The sequence below is a fragment of the Lichenostomus cassidix genome, chromosome 5 (assembly GCF_008360975.1).
Source record: "Lichenostomus cassidix isolate B80296 chromosome 5, HeHo_3.0, whole genome shotgun sequence".
NCBI classification, from domain to species: Eukaryota; Metazoa; Chordata; class Aves; order Passeriformes; family Meliphagidae; genus Lichenostomus; species Lichenostomus cassidix.
The window spans coordinates 45,663,927-45,687,347 of record NC_139486.1 but is presented as its reverse complement, the minus strand read 5'-3'; the positions used below and the strand labels follow the sequence as shown (position 1 = coordinate 45,687,347).

The 23,421-nt window shown below is 44.5% G+C and overlaps 1 protein-coding gene across 1 annotated transcript in view; it reads right to left on the bottom strand.

The window, feature by feature from the left end:
• MUC2 (mucin 2, oligomeric mucus/gel-forming) overlaps window positions 1-23,421 on the bottom strand; it is a 64,722-nt gene that overhangs the window by 4,342 nt on the left and 36,959 nt on the right. The window contains exons 40-62 of the mRNA XM_085063803.1: window positions 22,870-23,022; window positions 21,052-21,681; window positions 20,212-20,415; window positions 19,073-19,231; window positions 17,733-17,933; window positions 16,494-16,655; window positions 15,155-15,355; window positions 13,922-14,077; window positions 12,582-12,782; window positions 11,246-11,452; window positions 9,969-10,289; window positions 8,179-9,107; window positions 6,830-7,004; window positions 6,012-6,259; window positions 4,686-4,869; window positions 4,360-4,564; window positions 3,542-3,720; window positions 2,827-2,896; window positions 2,409-2,509; window positions 2,213-2,244; window positions 1,876-2,050; window positions 1,158-1,262; window positions 499-539 (exon numbers count right to left, since the gene is read on the bottom strand). Of these exons, the coding sequence (XP_084919929.1) occupies window positions 499-539; window positions 1,158-1,262; window positions 1,876-2,050; window positions 2,213-2,244; window positions 2,409-2,509; window positions 2,827-2,896; window positions 3,542-3,720; window positions 4,360-4,564; window positions 4,686-4,869; window positions 6,012-6,259; window positions 6,830-7,004; window positions 8,179-9,107; window positions 9,969-10,289; window positions 11,246-11,452; window positions 12,582-12,782; window positions 13,922-14,077; window positions 15,155-15,355; window positions 16,494-16,655; window positions 17,733-17,933; window positions 19,073-19,231; window positions 20,212-20,415; window positions 21,052-21,681; window positions 22,870-23,022 (5,039 nt within the window). The remainder of the gene's footprint in view (window positions 1-498; window positions 540-1,157; window positions 1,263-1,875; window positions 2,051-2,212; window positions 2,245-2,408; window positions 2,510-2,826; window positions 2,897-3,541; window positions 3,721-4,359; window positions 4,565-4,685; window positions 4,870-6,011; window positions 6,260-6,829; window positions 7,005-8,178; window positions 9,108-9,968; window positions 10,290-11,245; window positions 11,453-12,581; window positions 12,783-13,921; window positions 14,078-15,154; window positions 15,356-16,493; window positions 16,656-17,732; window positions 17,934-19,072; window positions 19,232-20,211; window positions 20,416-21,051; window positions 21,682-22,869; window positions 23,023-23,421) is intronic.

Here is a 23,421-nt window from a genome sequence, read left to right as displayed (position 1 = left end):
AGCTATTTGGCTAGCCATTTATGAAGACAACATTTTAAATACAGAATATAATTTACTGTGCATCTTTATTGAAGTCCTCTATAGAAATGATAACAGATTCTGATATTAAAAGAACAGGTACAATTACTAGACCCAAGAGAATTTATTAGAAATCTAAACTTGTTTAGAATAATACTTATATACATATATTTTAATTTTTGAAAACAGAGTCTTAAAACTGCAATAATATGCTGACAGTAAATGTGGACTGACTTTTTTAAATGCCAGCACACTTAACCCAAATCCTTCTCTAATACTGACATGCATGCAGCACCTAGATTTCTTTCCTACACAGGATACCTTTCAGAAAAGACTTAGGCTTTATGAAACTGATGAACTCCTGACAGAAAATTTCTAAAATATTGGTTTTACTGGATAAACCTCTTCATAGTACTTCTGATCAAGTATACTAACTGGTCTTTTAAGCATTTTTAGAAGACTGTTGGAACAGGAACTTACCAAGAACTCAGCATTCTCATGCACGCAAACCCCCTTGGGAACTGTTAATAAGCAAGGAGTTAGATGTTTAAATATGAAAAAAGAATAAAAAAATGTCTTCACCCCACTCTAATCAAACTAATTTCTTCCACAATGAATCACAATTCATATGGTCAAAGACTTTGGTTGTTCCCCAATTCTGGTAGCAGATAGGACATGTATAAAGTATAAAAACTAATGCTGCATGTGCAAAAAAGGAAGACGATTTGTCCCAATATATGTAGTCCAGTTCATAGCCAAGAATGTCTACTTAACAGACAGAAGTTACTTCCTTGTTTCAGTTACCAAGAACTGTAAACCTGTCTCCTACTGGGGATATTTATGGGGACCTTCTGCTACATTAAGCTGAGACCATTGTCCCAGTTAATTCTGTAGCTGCTCTTACATGTAGTTGTAATCAGGAATATTGAACTTGAGTCACCTGAGCTATATCTGATTTCCTAGTTTCATAACTATAGCACTAATAACCAATTTTAATGGTAATGAATTTGTAGAATCTGACTGTGTTTACCACCTCTTTCAGTAGGCTAATGCATAAAGTCTTACTAAGTGTAATGCTAAATTATGTAATAAATTTAACTATAAGGCTAATCATTGTAATATATTTCCAAGGGACTTACCACATTGGTACACAGGACAGCACTGACCACTGGGAATATAAGAATGAACTTCAAATCCCAGTGAGCACTTGGGGGCTTTAGCTGTGCACAAGCTTGTATTGCATTCTGAGGAAAAAAAAAAAGAATAAGCCAGAGAGTACACTAAATTGCAGCTATGAGAAATAAGCACCTATGAAAGCATTTAGGATGAACTTTCCATTGCTAGGAAACAGTCCAGATTCTCTTCAAAGAAACAAATTGCAGATAGGGAACACATTTTTCCTCATAAATCTAGGCACTGGATATGTGGTGCTGTATTAGTTTACGAATTTTTTCTACTATGTAATTATCCTGCGTAAATAAAGTATCACCATTCTATGCAGAGAACTAGGGAACAACTCCTATTCTCTCCAGGATTTTAGGTGGCTGCTGAACAATGAAAATCCACAGAGAATTCCATAATCTATCTGCATTTGCTTAAATAAAATGTGTCCCTGAACTCAAGAACTATAGCTTGAGTTACGTTGAGCCCCATAACTGTAAATTCAGTTATACTGAACCACTGCAATATTAAAATGTATTTTCTCTAGCACTGGGCAAGTTGACTTTAAAAAGCATGAGGAAAGATACTACTTTGTGACTCCCTGCTGCAGATCTCTGGTGCTAAGGCAGTTCAGTCTCCTTTTCCTTTCTATTTCCAAGAGGTATAGAAAGACTAGAAACAAAAGTATAAACTCACTGCAAGTGAAAAGTGGGCAGCAGGAGTCTTTAGGATTGACTTCCGTGACCTCATAGAATCCTTCTCCATCACAAGTGACCTTCTTTTGGTCACATTCATGAGGCTTACATACTATGCCATGTTCACCTTCCAGGCAAATACAGTCCTGACAGTCCACTGTAAACTTTTCTCCAAACTGTCATTGAAAAACAATAAAATGAGTGATTGCATAGTAATCAATTAAAAGGAACAGAAGTAAAATCAGGAATACGAAGCTGGGAGATGACAACCAGTGGAGAGCACTCTCCTCTCCCCACCCAATCTTCTACTTGAAATCCAAAAGCATACAGCATCATACCTCTCTTGGTATCATATCCACTCCAACACAGCCTGGGAAAATAACAAAATAAATTTCCATTACCAGTCACATAACAATAGGCATCCCTACTATACATTGTATGAGCACTGTATACAGTCAGATCTATGTTGCATACACGAGAAGGAAATAACAAAGGGGAAACAAACATGCATCGAAGTGAAGCCGTAAAACTCACCACAGCTCTTCACACAGACATCCACACCAGAGTCGTACAGCATGGTTCCATTAGGACAGAAACAGCCTTCCACTTGTTTAGTTGATGTTTCGTTCTGTCCTCTATGAGAAAAATGTTCAGAGGAACACCATTAATGTCGTAGGCACATAGAGGAGGATTACGACAAATAACCTTTCACTGAAAATACAGTGGCAAAAGATCTGCTGATTTGTTATTGGGGATTGTCAGTGTTCGTGTTTGATATAGCCAAAAAACAGAAACAGTTCAAGCACCCATATTTAGGATCAACAGAATAGTGCTCATAAATCTGACAGTCAGTTTAAGACATGAGAGTAGGTTGATTTTGCTCATTCACCTGTGCATTAGATATGGCTGAAGAGTTGTACAAGCTAAAACAAACCATGAAGGAATTTTTTACCTTGATTTGCAGGTCATCTCTTTAATAGGACCGCATGCTCTGTATTCTTTACCCGGGGGACATGTATGAGCTGGAATGGAAGAACAAAAAGGAGGAACAGCTCAATAAAAATATCATATAAAAGCCCCATGACCTTATGCCAAGAACTTAAACACTGTCTCCTTATTTTCCTATGTATCTATGACAATCTTGAGAAGCAAGGAGAAAAAGTCCCAGATATCAAACTCATGTCACTAAATGGAATGATTTTGTGCAATTTAGCCATAGAGATATAGCTTTACACTTTACACTAAGGTGCTAAAGCCAAGAGTCTACATCTTGATTACAATTTTTTTCCGTAATTTCAGTCTCTTTTGCACAAGTCCTCAAAGGGGAGTGTATTCCTACCCTTTGTCCTCTTCTTACTACAGATGAAAAATTATGCACATGTCACCAAATAGAGAGTGATCTGCTGATGCCTGCAAAGCACAAAACTGCCTGCATACAAAAAAGTATGCACTGATACAGATGTTTGTGGCATAGTCAATACATGTATATTTTTGCAGGCCCATTTATCATTTCCCTTGTTAAAAATGTTACCTGCAAAATTACTTAAGGAAAGCAGCCGGTGTGATTCATTGGTGTCTTCATTACTATGAATGCAGTATGACATTATTGCTGAAACAGTTCCACGTAATCTTCCTTAATAATTCAAGATGAATGGCCAGATACTTACAGCATACACTATTGGTGTGCTTTCTCCAGTCAATGCAGACACCTTGATCAGCACAGGTGGCAGCATAGATCTGCAGACTTGAGCATTCCAGGTCAAGGTTGGGAAGTACACAGCTATCAAAAACACAGGCTGCATAGTACTTGTCAGGCTGGACAAACTCATGGCACGGCTTGAACACACTAGAAATAGAAATATTTAGCATTATTAGTTGCTGAACGATCATACATTTTTCAATGGGCTTAACATGTTATGATGTGGCAACAGTGGACATGAGAGATTAAGGAGATGTGGATATGGACTATTGATGAGAGATTTGTGCTAAGAGCACTTATCCAGGTTGTAACTTTTCGTCATATCTTAAAGTATTTTTCCCTCACCTACAAAACACTTAGACATCAACATTTTGAGTCCACGAGCTGTATGTTATTGGGTGCAATCATGTGCTATCTCTTTAAAGAGATGTTGATTTTTTTTATTTTTCCGTTCTGACATGGTGTTCTAAAAATTAAGATCTCTGTTTTCAGTTGGACTCTGTTTTCTGCTAAGTAAATGTGGGAAAAGGAAAGAACACGAGACAGGAGAGGGCAGAGATTGTAGAAGAACATGGGAACATCAACAAAATTTAATGTAGCAGCCAGAGGGTTGAAAGAAACTCTCAGCAAAAAATAATAACCAGAAAAAGTAAAAGGAGTGGAAGCAACCCATAAAGATACAAGAAATAGATCAATAGTTCGAAAAGCTTTTAATTGATAAATTAATCCTAAAATTTCAATTTAAATCAAAGATCAAAGGCTTGCAAAACCAAGAGTAATGTGTACCTTCCCAAAATAAGCTCGCAGATGGAAGATTCTTTGCAAGGCTGTGTTGGTGTTGTGCTAGGTGAACGTGTAGGAACTAGGCCTGGAGAGCACTGTGGTTTGGAAGGATCAACAACTTGCCAATGATCTGCCATGGTTTCACAGTTTTCTGCAATGTTTCCATTTGGCAACATGCAGTCATCTGCCGTGTTGTTATTGCAAGTACCTAAGGGTGGTAAGGGAGAAAGAATCCACTCAAAGATTTGTTATTAAATTCCATTCATCTTGGCAGCAGGGCTGTCATTGTGGTTTTCTGAAAGTGCAAAAATTACAAGAGTAAGCCTTACCACACTGTCCTTGGGTGTTGTTGCCAAACAGGCTGTAGGGCATTCTGATAGAAAAGGACAAGCCATTGTAGGTCACATTCATTTTCAGCTCAGGAATTTCCACAACACGATTTATGCCTGACTCATAGATGCTCACACCAAACTTCTTATAAGGCAAAGCCACGAGCTGGTTGTTTACTGTCACCTAATAAATAAAGGAAAACAGAAAAGAGGAATAGATTTAGTTTGACTTTACAAAACAATTGACCGTTCCTTTGCTTTGCAGAGAGAATGTAAAGGTAAATAATATCCTTTTAATTTGTAACAAGTGTTCCTGTGTTTCCTTTGTTACTGGAAAAGCTTTTCTTTGATCCACAAAAAGCCTATCAACCTCTGACAAATGAGGCTAAAAAGTCAAGATTTAAACCAGCTAAATCCTAACACTGAACAGATTTTTTAGAGTGACTAATAGTGGCATCAAGGACTCCTCATGAAAATGGAATATAAAACTCTCCTAAATTCATATGGTATAAAATTTGAGATTTCTCGGCATAAACAGAACATGCTTGGAGGAAAATCGAATAAAAGAAAAAAGACTAAAATGGTATTATTTTTTTAAATACAGTAGCCATGATATACCTGTCAAACTAACACTACTACTTTTACTCAGCAATGGGAGATCTCTTTGCTTTAGAGAAAAAAAAGAGGTCGACATGTAAATTTTCAACAGTATGTTGCAACTTAAATTGTAATATTCTCACACAGTAATGTACAAAAATAAACCAAACAAACAATACAAAGCTACAAAAAGCCCCAAACACTTCTCACCAATTTTGAAGCCCAAAAACTGGGACGTCACATTTATCAATTGAATAAATACATAAGTGCCCCAATTCTGAAAAATTAAAACAGTGATATGAGTCAAAGCTACTAATGGTACTTTTAAAAAATGTTTCAGGCCAGCACTTTATTGTTATGTCTACCTTACATTATCTCCTCCCATTGCACATAGTTTTCCTTGGTTACATTAAAGTTAATTATAAACTAACTTATTTTATACCCTTAACTCTTAGCAATTTGTCCACAGTTGTTTATTTAGGAGAGATCTGCAAAGATTTGAGATTAAAAAGACAAGAAGTTGTAGATTCTTTTCCCCTACATTTGGAGTCAAAAAATGCTTTGAAGTAGTCCTTTGATGTCCTTTGAAGCAGTCCAATTTTATAATCTAAACTGTTACTGAATCTAAAACACAGAGTAATTTTTTTCCCAAACACTGTGAATGTAATTATCCTGTTGATGCAGTATTAATATCTGAATCAAGAAATAAATGGTAACATTCTCTAATACCTCTACTTGCAGAGTATTTGGTTGTGCTGTTGTTAGCCTCACTTCCTGAGTCTCATGTCTCACAATGAGCGTTCGAGGACAGGAGACTACATCTCGTACATCACAGTGGTAGTTATCAATGTAGACACCAAAGTTGTCAACTTTCTTATTGATCTCTTCCACAAGGACATATGTACAATTCCCTTGATAGCTGTAGTACAACCCATCGAAAGTCATGTAATGTGGATCTCCCCAGCCGGTGCAGTAGCCTAAAACAAACATAAAGCTACGTTAGGCTTTTATGGCAACATACAAAATTACTCCAGACTACAAACAAAATCTTTTATGTGTGCAAGTGTGGGAAACATCTCACTGAACTTTGCGCATTTTAATTTTAGTAAAGCTTATCTGTTAATGCATGAGCTCATTAGCTAGAAGTCATCAAATGAAAACCAGGCACTTTCAATGCATAATTCATCTCACATTAATGGCAGCCAACTGAGAATAGGATTAACTGTACCATAGATATATCTTTATTGATAGTCTGAACAAGTAACATATCTATAGGCTTCTAGCCTATAGATGTCTGCATCTGGACATTTAAATCCTACTTTGGGAGGCCAATTTACTCTACTAACACAACAGTTATGTAGAGATAATGGCAATTTAAGCAAATCCCTCAATTAGCTAAAAAGAATCAACAAAGCACTCTAAACTAACCAACACTAGAAGACTGAGTCACAGCCTTGCATGATACTTGTTCCCTGATAAATATTGTTGGTCTTGACAGTAGTATTGTTCCCTCAGGAGATTAAATATACAACATAATATATACTTACAATCACACTCCCAGTGCCAACAGCATCCATCTTCATCAATGACTGGCACAGGAGAAAGTCCATTGGCACACGTGGGTTTTGGAGGTGGATTGCAGATTACTGGAATCACCTGGACTATGTTGTCTTCTATACATATTGCCTTAGTGCAGTTACAGAGCCACCATGAGTCACCTTGCTATGTTTGAAAAGAGAGGTGGAGGGGGGAGACAGAAACAAACCTTAGGAAGCAGTGAGACTGACAACAGTTATGCCTTGCATATCTTCTGCAGTTTTTTAAAACACCGTATGTTTACTGACAATTCTTTTCCCCACCAGAAATCTGAAAATAGGATTGAAGTGCATCAGTCAGCACTATCTAGATCTGCAAGATGAGGTAGGAAAAATGAGAACTTCTAAGTGAAAAGCATTACTTAGAAAAGTAAAGCCAACAAACCAAAATGGGAATAACTGTTTCTAATTTCAGCTATCTAAAAGTGATATGTTTGATCTAATCTCATCACCTAAACACCCTCTCTAATCAATAGTGAAATACACTGATCAATATGAATGGCCAATATGTGATCAATTCCCTTCCATGAATGCCTAGAACAGATTAACAGCTAAAGCTACAGTGAACACCAGCTGTTCAGGGAGATATGTCCAAAGTGATTGTGCGCATGCATTGTGATTGTATGTGTTTTTTTCTATCTTCTACCAGTTTTTGAGCCATGTATGATTTTTATTCCTGCAGATCTACTGAGCAAGTTGGTAGGCATCTAACCTGTGAGGAGGCTTTAGAAATGTAGAAGACACTAACTTGTCTGTGTCAGAGGTGGAGGGTTAAAAAGGAAAAAAAAAAGAACTCTGAGTCAGTCAAATTTCACAAGCATTTGACTGCAGTGATCTGTTTCACAGTCCTCTTCTGAAACCAGACTGTGATCAAGCACGACTCATTCCAAACTCCGAATTCAACCCTGTGTTTTTTGTTGGGCTGCACTGTAAATACACAAACAACTTTTACCCACTCTGGACCTATTCAAAAGCAGAAAATAAAAGATAGCTTAGCACCACTTAGCTCTTGGTTTCCTCTTCATCAAAGCTATCCTGCAATAAAGACGAGCACTGAACTGTGATCTAGCTCCTTGCAGGAAGCTTTTTAAAAACTAACCTTGAAGAGCTAATAGCAGTATATAAGCCATCAACCCAAATATCATTGGAGGTCCTGCTAATGCCCAAGAAAACATAACGAAATGGAACAGACTGATACTTCCTTTCCTAACCAGATTAATGCGTACTCTATATGTTACTAACATTGATGTTATGTGTCTAGTCTCCATGCAAAGCAGAATGAAAGCATGAAATCTACTCACCTCATAAGATTCATTAGGGAAAATAGTACAAGTTTTTTTAGGAGTGGTTGGTGTTAGACTTGTAGTTGAACTTGAGCCATTAACTGGAGGAGTTGTACTGTGTGTAGAACTTCCTGTAGTGGTGACTGCAGATGATGTAGAAGTAGGCCCAGATGTAGTAGTTGAGCTAGGGGGGAGGGTTTTGAAGGTGGTGGTTGCATTGATTGTGGTAAAACTACTAGAGGTGGTTCCTGAAGTGGTGGTAAAACTTTCTGTTGGAGTAGTACCAGAGGTGGTGGTTGAGACAGGGCTGGTTGATGCTGATGTCAGAGATACAGTAGAGCTGGCGGTAGACACTGAGGAGGATGGTCCTGGAGTCGTGGTGGTAGTGACAACAGGCGATGTTGTTGGAGTAGTAATAGTTGCAGAGGTTGTCATTGGGGTACTTTTTTCTGTTCCTAGTGTGGTGGTGTGGGGAGTGGACACTGAGGGTGTGGGGCCTGAAGTGGTGGTCTTGATGGTCGATCCCGTTCCAGTGAATGGGGTTGTTGATATTGATAGTGGTGTTCCTGTAGGGCTGCTTGGTCCTGAGGTTGTGGTGGTGCCAGGGCTGGTGGTGGTGGTGGTGTGCGGTTCTGTTGAAGGGGTTGGGATCCTGGTGGTAGTGGTCTCAGGTGTTTTTGTTACTGGTGTGGTGCTGGTGGATCTTGGGGGTGTGGGACCTGAAGTGGTGGTTTTGGGAGTTGATCCTGTTTTGGTGACTTGGGAGGTAGTAGTTGTCTCTGGGCTTGTTGACACTGGTGATGTTGACTGTTGACTAGTGGTGCTTGGAGTAGACACTGTACTTATTTCTGTTGTTCTAGTTGTTGGCAGTGGGGTGGTTGAAGGAGTAACTGGAGTGTTTGTCGTTGACGGCTCTGATTCTTTAAGACAGGGAGAAAACAGTATTTTAAGTCAGGAAATTGCAATTTCTTCCTAATGTCACCTCATTTTCTAATAAGCATATGTAGTTCAACAAGCCAAACCATAGGATCTTTAAACAGAAATAAAGCAGAAATTGTTTTATTAATGGCTTTTGCATCACTGAGGGATTATGAACAAAATCTCTTGCATCTTGCATAGGAGACATTGATATAAACACTTTATCAACAGTCAGTGCCAGAGAGAATATTTCTGCAATGATCATCTGCAGAGAAGAGTTCAGCAGTCCTAGATCCAGGGGAGTAGATCAATGAACTCTGGTTAATTCTGTATTGCTGTCATACTATATTCTATAGAAAGACCATTGTTCCCTGGGCTGCTTCAAATGGCACATTCAAACCACCATTGATATGCTCAGAGTCATTTGATTCTACAGAACTGAGCAGTCTGTGTTCCATTTCTAATGCCTAGGCCTTTAGGACTACTCACCCACAAGCTATTTTGAGATGCTAGGAACCCCAAATTCACTTTTCTGCTTTTTCATTATGAGTGCTAATGGAAACTCCTTTAAAATAGTTTTTGATTAGGATGTTAAAAAGTGTTCATGATTCTCACGGGCCAGCCTCAAAGCCATCTGTTTATGCTTTTAGGGCATGATGTAAGTGACATATGGTAGAGAGAAGCAGTGTACATAACAAAAGTGCAGCAACAATGCTAAAGGAATTGACATACATTGTTTCTGCCCACACAGATAAAAGGACAGTCCTTCAATGGAAACTAATTCACATTTGGGTGAGGACAAGCAAACTCCTTCATGTACTTAATGTACTTTAAGAGAGGAAGATTAACAGGGACAGCATTGGATATGACACTGCGGCTGAAACGTTAGCTGGAATATTTTTGAAATATAATCGACTGCATTAGTGCCCAGTATAACAAGTAAAACACAAGTTCAGCTGCAAAGAAACCCTGCTTTCTAAAAACAACAAAGGACATGAAACCCAGACAATTACTTAATGGTTCTGTGGGTGGAGGCGTTGCAGTATTGGTGAAAATACTTCCAGGAGGTGTGGCAGTGGTTGGTGATCCAGTACCAGCGGTTGTTGTGCTCGGAGGGCTGCTGGAGGTGGTGGTGGTGCTGCTGGGAGTCCCTGGTGTCGAGGGAGTGGTTGTTGACTTTGGTGTGCTTGGTGTGGATGTCAATGTGGGTTCTAGAAACAGCAGGGACAGAGAAAACAGACAAAGGCACAAAGGCATGAATGAGACTCACCAGGAACTGAACAGAAGCTACATATGAGGCAGCTGCCACAGTCTGAGAGAGGTCAGCCCACTCTTAGCACAGCAAAGCTCCCTAGCACCAGCCCTTCCTTTCTGGCCCCAGAATGCAGAATCCTTGAAATCCATGCACACACAGGGTCATGGCCATACCCTCTGAGCAAAGAGACTGGGAGTGATGCTGGAAGTTTCTTCTTAGAAAATCAGAAAGACCTATCAATGGGGGAAGAGCTCAGGAGGAGCAATCCTTTGGATTTGACTGGGGCTTTCTGTCTCTCTGTCATTTTCTGGAACACCTTGCTAAATCCTGGGGAAAGAGCTGAAAGGGGAAGCTGTAAACAGGGAGGGAAGCATCCACAGGAATATGTTTCAGCCTGATTGGCATGTGGTGTTCTCATGTCAGGAGCTCCCAGAGTGCTAGTGAATCTCAGCCTAAGAACACACTTCACAGAAAGTCACCGTCTGCAGGGTGAAACTGTTTCCAAAGGTATGGCAGAGGCATACTGCCTTCCTACATCTATAACAGAGGAGAAGCATTAGCACTGACAGAGCAAAGGAGCAGGAGAAAGAGGAAAAAGTCTAGGTTTCTGTGCCTAAAGAGAGCTTGAAATGTAAGTAGCACAAAATCAAGCCCCACAACATTACACTCCATGTTTCCAGTGTCTCCATTCTGGCCACATGAAGGACAAGGTCCAACAGTGGCAAAAGCTACTAAATCCTTGCTCCTTCTGAAAGAGAGCTGAAGGGACAGCTATGGCCAAAGGCTGTTTCAGGGGCATGTCCAGAAGTTAAACCCATTTCCAATCTCGTACAGAGGAAAAAAGGAGGGGATCACAGACTCTCACTATTCTCAAAGGCAAAGAACATATGAGAGTAAAAAACATAGAAGTACCTGGAGTTGGTAGGGTGGTGGTGTATGTTGGTGTGGGCGAGGATGTGCTAGAGGTAGTTGAGGTGGGTGTTGGTGATCCAGTACCAGTGGTTGTTGTGCTCGGAGGGCTGCTGCTGCTGCTGCTGCTGCTGCTGGTGGTGGAAGTCTCTGGTGTCGAGGGAGTGGTTGTTGATTTTGGTGTGCTTGGAGTGGATGTCACCGTGGGTTCTAGAAACAGCAGGGACAGAGAAAACAGACAAAGGCACAAAGGCATGAGTGAGACTCAACAAGAACTGAACAGAAGCTGCACATGAGGCAGCTGCCATAGACTGAAACAGGTGAGCCAACACTTAGCACAGCAAAACTCCCTAGAACCAGCCCTTACTTTCTGGCCCCAGAAAGCAGAATCCTTGAAATCTATGCAAACCAGCCCTTAGTTTCTGGCCCCAGAAAGCAGAATCCTTGAAATCTATGCACACACAGGGCCACGGCCCGACCCTCTGAGCAAGGAGACTTGGGATAGTGCTGGAAGGTGCTTCTCACAAAATGAGAAAGACCTACCAATGAGAAGAGTTGAGGAGGAGCAATCCTTTGGATATGGCTGGGGCTTCCTACCTCTGAATCATTATCTAGAACACCTGGCTAAATCCTGGAGCAAGAGCTCAGTGCGGAAGCTATGATCAGGGAAGGAAGCATGAACAGGAATGTATTCCTTCCTGATTGGCATGTGGTTTTCTAATGTCACCCTGATAAAGGATATCCCAAAATACTAGTGGATCTCATCAGCCAAAGACCACAGCTCACAGCAAGAGGTAGTATGCAGAGTGAAACTGTTTCCAAAGCCCTGTCACAGGAATCCTTCTGTCCTGCATCTATAACCACTTAGAAGTTTTAGCATAGAAAGGGAAATGGAGGAGGAGACAGGGAAGAAGGTGGGCAAAGAAAGCTCTTCCCAAACTATCCCTAAAATGCCAGTGCCAAAAACCAAAGCCACTCTCCAACTGCACATCATGGGTCCAGTGACTACATTCTGGCCAGCTAAAGGACACAGTCCAAAGGCAGCAGAAGAGGAAAGATTTCCCTCAGTTCAGTATCTGCTTAAGCCAGGCAACAGCATTAAATGTCTCCTTGTAGCCTATTGCGTCAGGGAAGCCAAGACCTTTTCCCCAGAACTCCTAAATCCTTGCTCCTTCTTAAACAGCCTGAGGAAAGGTAAGTTTTAGGCAAAGGCTGTACCAGGGATGCCCTGCAGTTACAGCCACTCCCAATCCCACAGAGTGGCACAATTTGAGGTAGTCGTGTACTTTCAGGACAACCACAGGAAGGAAACAAACAACAGCACAGGCCAGACAAGTACCTGGAATTGGGACGGTGGTGGTGTATGTTGGCGTTGGTGACGATGTGCTGGAAGTAGTTGAGGTGGGTGTTGTTGGTTCAGTTACAATGGTGGTTGTGCTCGGAGGGCTGCTGGTGGTGGTGCTGGTGGTGGTGCTGGGAGTCTCTGGTGTCGAGGGAGTGGTTGTTGACTTTGGTGTGCTCGGTGTGGATGGAGGTGTGCCTGTTAGAAACAGCAGGGACAGAGAAATCAGACAAAGGCAGCAAGGCATGAGTGGGACTCAACAGGGACTGAACAGAAGCAGCACATGAGGCAGCTGCCACAGACCTACACAGGTCAGCCCCCCCTTAGCACAGCAAAGCTCCCTAGCACCAGCCCTTCCTTTCCGGCCCCAGAAAGTATAATATTTGAAATCCATGCACAGAAAGTGTCATGGCCCCCTTTCCTAGTGAAGAGACTTGGGATGGTGCTGGAAGGTGCTTCTCACAAAATCAGGAAGACCTGCCAGTAGGGAAGAGATGAGGACGAGTAATGCTTTGGATCTGCCTGGGGCTTTCCATCTCTGCCTGATTACCGGAACATCTTGCTCACTCACGGTGTAAGAGCTGAGGGGAATGTGTGTGTGGTCCAGGAACGGATCACACACCAGAATACGTTTCTGGCTTATTGTCATGTGATTTTCCCAATGTCACCCCCTATAAATGGCTTCCCAAAGTACTAGTGGATCATGTCAGCCAAAGACCACAGTTCACAGCAAGAGGTAGTAGGCAGAGTGAAGCACTTCCCAAAAGCATGGCTGGAGAATCCTTCCTTCCTTCCTTCATCTATAACCACTGACAAGCATTAGCACAGACAGGGCAAAGGAGGAGGAGGGAGGGAAAAAAGTCTACACAGCTGGGCCTAAAACAGTGCCTAAAATGCCAATGCCAAAAACCAAAGACACTGTCCAATTGCACATTAGGGTCCACTGACTGTATTCTGGCCAGCTGAAGGACACAGTCCAACAGCTGCAAAAGCAACATTTTCCATCAGTCCAGCATCTGTCTTAGCTGGGCAGCAAGATGAAATACCTCCTCAAAGCAGTGTTGCATCAGGAAAGCCAACACCTTCTTCCCAGGACCCCTGCATCCTCATCACTTTTGAAACAGCCAAAATTAATTTTGTGCACAATTCATTTCCTGGGATGCCCAAAAGTTACACACATCCTTGATCCCACACAGAGACACAAATGGACCTATCCACTAACCCTCATTAGTCCCATTGCAAGACCAGAAATGACAAAACAACCAGAGAATTTTAGGTCGTTTCTGTGCTCAGAGGCAGAGGGGATTTTATGGGAATTACTAGCGATTGGAACATACTACCAGGAGTTGAGATGGTGGCTGTTGGTGATCCAGTACCAGTGGTTGTTGTGCTCGGAGGGCTGCTGCTGCTGCTGCTGGTGGTGCTGGGAGTCTCTGGTGTCGAGGGAGTGGTTGTTGTTTTTGGTGTGCTTGGTGTGGATGTCAGTGTGGGTTCTAGAAAGAGCAGGGACAGAGAAAACAGACAAAGGCACAAAGGCATGAGTCAGACTCAACAGGAACTGAACAAAAGCTGCACATGAGGCAGCTGCCACAGACTGAAACAGGTGAGCCAACACTTAGCACATCAAAACTCCCTAGAACCAGCCCTTACTTTCTGGCCCCAGAAAGCAGAATCCTTGAAATCTATGCACACACATGGCTACGGCCCGACCCTCTGAGCAAGGAGACTTGGGATAGTGCTGGAAGGTGCTTCTCACAAAATGAGAAAGACCTACCAATGAGAAGAGTTGAGGAGGAGCAATCCTTTGGATATGGCTGGGGCTTCCTACCTCTGAATCATTATCTAGAACACCTGGCTAAATCCTGGAGCAAGAGCTCAGTGCGGAAGCTATGATCAGGGAAGGAAGCATGAACAGGAATGTATTCCTTCCTGATTGGCATGTGGTTTTCTAATGTCACCCTGATAAAGGATATCCCAAAATACTAGTGGATCTCATCAGCCAAAGACCACAGCTCACAGCAAGAGGTAGTATGCAGAGTGAAACTGTTTCCAAAGCCCTGTCACAGGAATCCTTCTGTCCTGCATCTATAACCACTTAGAAGTTTTAGCATAGAAAGGGAAATGGAGGAGGAGACAGGGAAGAAGGTGGGCAAAGAAAGCTCTTCCCAAACTATCCCTAAAATGCCAGTGCCAAAAACCAAAGCCACTCTCCAACTGCACATCATGGGTCCAGTGACTACATTCTGGCCAGCTAAAGGACACAGTCCAAAGGCAGCAGAAGAGGAAAGATTTCCCTCAGTTCAGTATCTGCTTAAGCTAGGCAACAGCATTAAATGTCTCCTTGTAGCCTATTGCGTCAGGGAAGCCAAGACCTTTTCCCCAGAACTCCTAAATCCTTGCTCCTTCTTAAACAGCCTGAGGAAAGGTAAGTTTTAGGCAAAGGCTGTACCAGGGATGCCCTGCAGTTACAGCCACTCCCAATCCCACAGAGTGGCACAATTTGAGGTAGTCGTGTACTTTCAGGACAACCACAGGAAGGAAACAAACAACAGCACAGGCCAGACAAGTACCTGGAATTGGGACGGTGGTGGTGTATGTTGGCGTTGGTGACGATGTGCTGGAAGTAGTTGAGGTGGGTGTTGTTGGTTCAGTTACAATGGTGGTTGTGCTCGGAGGGCTGCTGGTGGTGGTGCTGGTGGTGGTGCTGGGAGTCTCTGGTGTCGAGGGAGTGGTTGTTGACTTTGGTGTGCTCGGTGTGGATGGAGGTGTGCCTGTTAGAAACAGCAGGGACAGAGAAATCAGACAAAGGCAGCAAGGCATGAGTGGGACTCAACAGGGACTGAACAGAAGCAGCACATGAGGCAGCTGCCACAGACCTACACAGGTCAGCCCCCCCTTAGCACAGCAAAGCTCCCTAGCACCAGCCCTTCCTTTCCGGCCCCAGAAAGTATAATATTTGAAATCCATGCACAGAAAGTGTCATGGCCCCCTTTCCTAGTGAAGAGACTTGGGATGGTGCTGGAAGGTGCTTCTCACAAAATCAGGAAGACCTGCCAGTAGGGAAGAGATGAGGACGAGTAATGCTTTGGATCTGCCTGGGGCTTTCCATCTCTGCCTGATTACCGGAACATCTTGCTCACTCACGGTGTAAGAGCTGAGGGGAATGTGTGTGTGGTCCAGGAACGGATCACACACCAGAATACGTTTCTGGCTTATTGTCATGTGATTTTCCCAATGTCACCCCCTATAAATGGCTTCCCAAAGTACTAGTGGATCATGTCAGCCAAAGACCACAGTTCACAGCAAGAGGTAGTAGGCAGAGTGAAGCACTTCCCAAAAGCATGGCTGGAGAATCCTTCCTTCCTTCCTTCATCTATAACCACTGACAAGCATTAGCACAGACAGGGCAAAGGAGGAGGAGGGAGGGAAAAAAGTCTACACAGCTGGGCCTAAAACAGTGCCTAAAATGCCAATGCCAAAAACCAAAGACACTGTCCAATTGCACATTAGGGTCCACTGACTGTATTCTGGCCAGCTGAAGGACACAGTCCAACAGCTGCAAAAGCAACATTTTCCATCAGTCCAGCATCTGTCTTAGCTGGGCAGCAAGATGAAATACCTCCTCAAAGCAGTGTTGCATCAGGAAAGCCAACACCTTCTTCCCAGGACCCCTGCATCCTCATCACTTTTGAAACAGCCAAAATTAATTTTGTGCACAATTCATTTCCTGGGATGCCCAAAAGTTACACACATCTTGATCCCACACAGAGACACAAATGGACCTATCCACTAACCCTCATTAGTCCCATTGCAAGACCAGAAATGACAAAACAACCAGAGAATTTTAGGTCGTTTCTGTGCTCAGAGGCAGAGGGGATTTTATGGGAATTACTAGCGATTGGAACATACTACCAGGAGTTGAGATGGTGGCTGTTGGTGATCCAGTACCAGTGGTTGTTGTGCTCGGAGGGCTGCTGCTGCTGCTGCTGCTGCTGGTGGTGCTGGGAGTCTCTGGTGTCGAGGGAGTGGTTGTTGTTTTTGGTGTGCTTGGTGTGGATGTCAGTGTGGGTTCTAGAAAGAGCAGGGACAGAGAAAACAGACAAAGGCACAAAGGCATGAGTCAGACTCAACAGGAACTGAACAAAAGCTGCACATGAGGCAGCTGCCACAGACTGAAACAGGTGAGCCAACACTTAGCACATCAAAACTCCCTAGAACCAGCCCTTACTTTCTGGCCCCAGAAAGCAGAATCCTTGAAATCTATGCACACACATGGCTACGGCCCGACCCTCTGAGCAAGGAGACTTGGGATAGTGCTGGAAGGTGCTTCTCACAAAATGAGAAAGACCTACCAATGAGAAGAGTTGAGGAGGAGCAATCCTTTGGATATGGCTGGGGCTTCCTACCTCTGAATCATTATCTAGAACACCTGGCTAAATCCTGGAGCAAGAGCTCAGTGCGGAAGCTATGATCAGGGAAGGAAGCATGAACAGGAATGTATTCCTTCCTGATTGGCATGTGGTTTTCTAATGTCACCCTGATAAAGGATATCCCAAAATACTAGTGGATCTCATCAGCCAAAGACCACAGCTCACAGCAAGAGGTAGTATGCAGAGTGAAACTGTTTCCAAAGCCCTGTCACAGGAATCCTTCTGTCCTGCATCTATAACCACTTAGAAGTTTTAGCATAGAAAGGGAAATGGAGGAGGAGACAGGGAAGAAGGTGGGCAAAGAAAGCTCTTCCCAAACTATCCCTAAAATGCCAGTGCCAAAAACCAAAGCCACTCTCCAACTGCACATCATGGGTCCAGTGACTACATTCTGGCCAGCTAAAGGACACAGTCCAAAGGCAGCAGAAGAGGAAAGATTTCCCTCAGTTCAGTATCTGCTTAAGCTAGGCAACAGCATTAAATGTCTCCTTGTAGCCTATTGCGTCAGGGAAGCCAAGACCTTTTCCCCAGAACTCCTAAATCCTTGCTCCTTCTTAAACAGCCTGAGGAAAGGTAAGTTTTAGGCAAAGGCTGTTCCAGGGATGCCCTGCAGTTACAGCCACTCCCAATCCCACAGAGTGGCACAATTTGAGGTAGTCGTGTACTTTCAGGACAACCACAGGAAGGAAACAAACAACAGCACAGGCCAGACAAGTACCTGGAATTGGGACGGTGGTGGTGTATGTTGGCGTTGGTGACGATGTGCTGGAAGTAGTTGAGGTGGGTGTTGTTGGTTCAGTTACAATGGTGGTTGTGCTCGGAGGGCTGCTGGTGGTGGTGCTGGTGGTGGTGCTGGGAGTCTCTGGTGTCGAGGGAGTGGTTGTTGACTTTGGTGTGCTCGGTGTGGATGGAGGTGTGCCTGTTAGAAACAGCAGGGACAGAGAAATCAGACAAAGGCAGCAAGGCATGAGTGGGACTCAACAGGGACTGAACAGAAGCAGCACATGAGGCAGCTGCCACAGACCTACACAGGTCAGCCCCCCCTTAGCACAGCAAAGCTCCCTAGCACCAGCCCTTCCTTTCCGGCCCCAGAAAGTATAATATTTGAAATCCATGCACAGAAAGTGTCATGGCCCCCTTTCCTAGTGAAGAGACTTGGGATGGTGCTGGAAGGTGCTTCTCACAAAATCAGGAAGACCTGCCAGTAGGGAAGAGATGAGGACGAGTAATGCTTTGGATCTGCCTGGGGCTTTCCATCTCTGCCTGATTACCGGAACATCTTGCTCACTCACGGTGTAAGAGCTGAGGGGAATGTGTGTGTGGTCCAGGAACGGATCACACACCAGAATACGTTTCTGGCTTATTGTCATGTGATTTTCCCAATGTCACCCCCTATAAATGGCTTCCCAAAGTACTAGTGGATCATGTCAGCCAAAGACCACAGTTCACAGCAAGAGGTAGTAGGCAGAGTGAAGCACTTCCCAAAAGCATGGCTGGAGAATCCTTCCTTCCTTCCTTCATCTATAACCACTGACAAGCATTAGCACAGACAGGGCAAAGGAGGAGGAGGGAGGGAAAAAAGTCTACACAGCTGGGCCTAAAACAGTGCCTAAAATGCCAATGCCAAAAACCAAAGACACTGTCCAATTGCACATTAGGGTCCACTGACTGTATTCTGGCCAGCTGAAGGACACAGTCCAACAGCTGCAAAAGCAACATTTTCCATCAGTCCAGCATCTGTCTTAGCTGGGCAGCAAGATGAAATACCTCCTCAAAGCAGTGTTGCATCAGGAAAGCCAACACCTTCTTCCCAGGACCCCTGCATCCTCATCACTTTTGAAACAGCCAAAATTAATTTTGTGCACAATTCATTTCCTGGGATGCCCAAAAGTTACACACATCCTTGATCCCACACAGAGACACAAATGGACCTATCCACTAACCCGCATTAGTCCCATTGCAAGACCAGAAATGATAAAACAACCAGAGAATTTTAGGTCGTTTCTGTGCTCAGAGGCAGAGGGGATTTTATGGGAATTGCTAGTGACTGGAACATACTACCAGGAGTTGAGATGGTGGTTGTTGTTGATCCAGTACCAGTGGTTGTTGTGCTCAGAGGGCTGCTGCTGCTGCTGCTGCTGGTGGTGCTGGGAGTCTCTGGTGTCGAGGGAGTGGTTGTTGTTTTTGGTGTGCCCGGTGTGGATGTCAGTGTGGGTTCTAGAAAGAGCAGGGACAGAGAAAACAGACAAAGGCACAAAGGCATGAGTCAGACTCAACAAGAACTGAACAAAAGCTGTACATGAGGCAGCTGCCACAGTCAGAGAGAGGTCAGCCCACTCTTAGCACAGCAAAGCTCCCTAGCACCAGCCCTTCCTTTCTGGCCCCAGAATGCAGAATCCTTGAAATCCATGCACACACAGGGTCATGGCCGTACCCTCTGAGCAAAGAGACTGGGAGTGATGCTGGAAGTTTCTTCTTAGAAAATCAGAAAGACCTATCAATGGGGAAGAGCTCAGGAGGAGCAATCCTTTGGATCTGACTGGGACTTTCTGTCTCTCTGTCATTATCTGGAACACCTTGCTAAATCCTGGGGAAAGAGCTGAAAGGGGAAGCTGTAAACAGGGAGGGAAGCATGCACAGGAATATGTTTCAGCCTGATTGGCATGTGGTGTTCTCATGTCAGGAGCTCCCAGAGTGCTAGTGAATCTCAGCCTAAGAACACACTTCACAGAAAGTCACCGTCTGCAGGGTGAAACTGTTTCCAAAGGTATGGCAGAGGCATACTGCCTTCCTACATCTGTAACAGATTAGATGTTATAACATCTATAACAGAGGAGAAGCATTAGCACTGACAGAGCAAAGGAGCAGGAGAAAGAGGAAAAAGTCTAGGTTTCTGTGCCTAAAGAGATCTTGAAATGTAAGTAGCACAAAATCAAGCCCCACAACATTACACTCCATGTTTCCAGTGTCTCCATTCTGGCCACATGAAGGACAAGGTCCAACAGTGGCAAAAGCTACTAAATCCTTGTTCCTTCTGAAAGAGAGCTGAAGGGACAGCTATGGCAAAAGGCTGTTTCAGGGGCATGTCCACAAATTAAACCCATTTCCAATCTCGTACAGAGGAAAAAAGGAGGGGTTCACAGACTCTCACTATTCCCAAAGGCAAAGAACATACGAGAGTAATATCATAGAAGTACCTGGAGTTGGTAGGGTGGTGGTGTATGTTGGTGTGGGCGAGGATGTGCTAGAAGTAGTTGAGGTGGGTGTTGGTGATCCAGTACCAGTGGTTGTTGTGCTTGGAGGGCTGCTGGTGGTGGTGGTGGTGGTGGTGCTGGGAGTCTCTGGTGTCGAGGGAGTGGTTGTTGATTTTGGTGTGCTTGGTGTGGATGTCAATGTGGGTTCTAGAAACAGCAGGGACAGAGAAAACAGACAAAGGCACCAAGGCATGAGTGAGACTCAACAGGAACTGAACAGAAGTTGCACATTAGGCAGCTGCCACAGATGTCAGCCCACTCAGCACAGCAAAGCTCCCTAGTACAAGCCCTTCCTTTCTAGCCCCAGAAGGCAGAATCATTGAAATCCATGCACAAAGACAGTCATGGCCTGCCTTTCATAAAGAAGAGACTGGGGACAGTGCTGGAAGATGCTTCTTACAAAATCAGAGAGATCTACTAATAGGGAAGAGGTGAGGATGAGTAATCTTTTTTGATCTGGCTTGAGATTTTCATCTCTGCCTCATTACCTGAACAACTCACTAACTCATGCAGCAACTGCTGAGATGGCAATCCGTGGTCAGAGAAGGATGCACAGTACCAAGAGGATCAACACCTCAACAGGAGAGGAGGACATAGACCCCTGTACCCTTGGTCCTTCTGAAACCACCAGCCCAAGGGCAACCTTTGGACAAAGGCCATCTCAGGAGACACACAGCAATTACTCCAATCTCAGATGCCATACAGAGGTACAAATGGAGGAGCTCACACACTTTCAATTCCCCACAGCAAGGAAACACATGAGAGCACAGATCAGAGAAATACCTGGAGTTGGTACGGTGGTGGTGTAGGTTGGTGTGGGTGTGGATGTGCTTGAAGTAGTTGAAATGGGTGTCGTTGAGACAGGAACACTCGTTGTTGTCTTTGGGGTGCTGCTGGTGGTGGTGCTGCTGGGGGGCATCGTGGTGGTGGTGGTGGTGGTGGTGCTGATAGGGGTGGCGGTAGGGGTGGCACTGCTGGGAGTCACCTCTGGCGTTGGCGTTGGAGAGGTTGTTGATGGTGTTGTAAGGGACACGCTGGTCGTTGTGGATGAAGGTGTGGAAGTTGTGGTGCTCGTGGTGCTTGGAGGTGAAATACACTCTGGATTGTTGGGGGTGCAGCAGACACTGATCTCGTAGTTGAGGCAGACTGGCATTGGTATTATACCTCCTATCTGCTGATCTTTATTGTTACAGATGAGCCCTACATCAACATCACATTCCACTTTCTGCCCTAAATCTGCAATGGGAGTGTTAGGGAATTTCTCTGCTCGGCATGAAATGTTCTCAACTTTTGCACAGACCCAGGAGGGGTTTTTCTTCACAATGTTCTCAAAGGTTTCGTAGTCACCACTATTTCTGTCAGAGCTATTTGGGTAGCTCACATCAATCCAGGGCGTCCAGACGCACTCACAGTCTGGGAGACAACAACAACATGGACAATTAGAAACAGACAGGACAGAGACAACAAGCCAGGGCACCAACTCACACAGGTGGTGCTCTGGGCATCCCCTGCACTCAACGCTGCCCCGCAGGCACTGCTACTGCACTCAGCCAACACTGGCCACAACCAAGCTCAGAGCAGTGGCCAGGCCCCCCTTCTTGGACCTACAAACCACTCCAGGCCAAAATCAGCACACAGGCACTGATGAAATATGCGTGTGCCCCCCATGGCCAGGTCACATTGCTTTGTATGGACATTCATGTGCAAAAATCCACTCACAATAAGACCCACATAAGAGGCAGAGCAGGACTAAGCAAAGACTCCTGCCACTCCCTCAGCTTCTTGCGCCATGGCTACCACCTCACTGTCTCAGGGAAAATCCAACCACTGGAAAGGCACCCAACCACAGGGAAAGCAGGTATAGGACACACACTGCTGACAAACCCCTTGGTTTATCTGTGTGGTGCTTTGCAGCAGCACACAGATAGCTGGAGATAAGCACCAGCAGGAATGCTGGTAGGGGCCAGCTGCCCACAGCTGGTGTCTGTGGAATGGGGCAATCTGTGTTCTGAAACCATTCCCCAAACTCTGCCAGGAAAAGCCTTGGAAGCTTCATGCAGCCCAAACAGCTAGTAAGTAGCAGCAATGGCCACCAAGACAATGCAGGACAGAAATGGAAGAACATCTGCACAGCAGAGCCCAAACAGAGCCTGAAATGCCACTGCCACAAACTTTAGCTCTGCTCCAACCCACACCATGGGTCCAGTAACTACATTCTGGCCAGCTGAAGGACACAGTTCTACAGCAACAAAAGCAATGTTTCCCATGGGTTCAGCATCTGTCTAAGCTGGGCACAAGCATGAAATACCTCCTTGGAGACCGGCTGAGTCAGGGAAGACAAGACCTCCTAAGGACCCCTTAATCCTTGTCCCTTATGAAATAGCTACCCCAAAGACTTGTTTGGGCACAGGAAATTTCCTGGGAGGCCCTGAAATTACACCCATCCCTGATCTCATCCAGAGCCACATGTGGAGCTGATCATGGACTTTCACTGCTCCCACAGCAAGGCCAGCAATGTTGACAGAATCAGAGTATTATTTGCTGGTACTGTAGTCAGAGGCACGGGGGACTTGGTGGGAATTATTTGGTCATGGAACACACTTTCAAGAGGTGGGGTGGTTGTTGGTGTAACAGTTGTTGGCATTGGTGGTCTGGTGGTGGTGGTGGGTGTGGTTGTGGTGGTGCTGGGAGTCTCTAGTGTCGAGGGAGTGGTTGTTGTTTTTGGTGTGCTTGGTGTGGATGTCAATGTGGGTTCTAGAAAGAGCAGGGACAGAGAAAACAGACAAAGGCACAAAGGCATGAGTGAGACTCAACAGGAACTGAACAGAAGCTGCACATGAGGCAGCTGCCACAGTCTGAGAGAGGTCAGCCCACTCTTAGCACAGCAAGGGTCCCTAGCACCAGCCCTTCCTTTCTGGCCCCAGAAAGCAGAATCCTTGAAATCCATGCATACACAGGGCTACGGCCCTACCCTCTGAGCAAAGAGACTGGGAGTGATGCTGGAAGTTTCTTCTTAGAAAATCAGAAAGACCTATCAATGGGGAAGAGCTCAGGAGGAGCAATCCTTTGGATCTGACTGGGACTTTCTGTCTCTCTGTCATTATCTGGAACACCTTGCTAAATCCTGGCGCAAGAGCTGAAACAGGGAGGGAA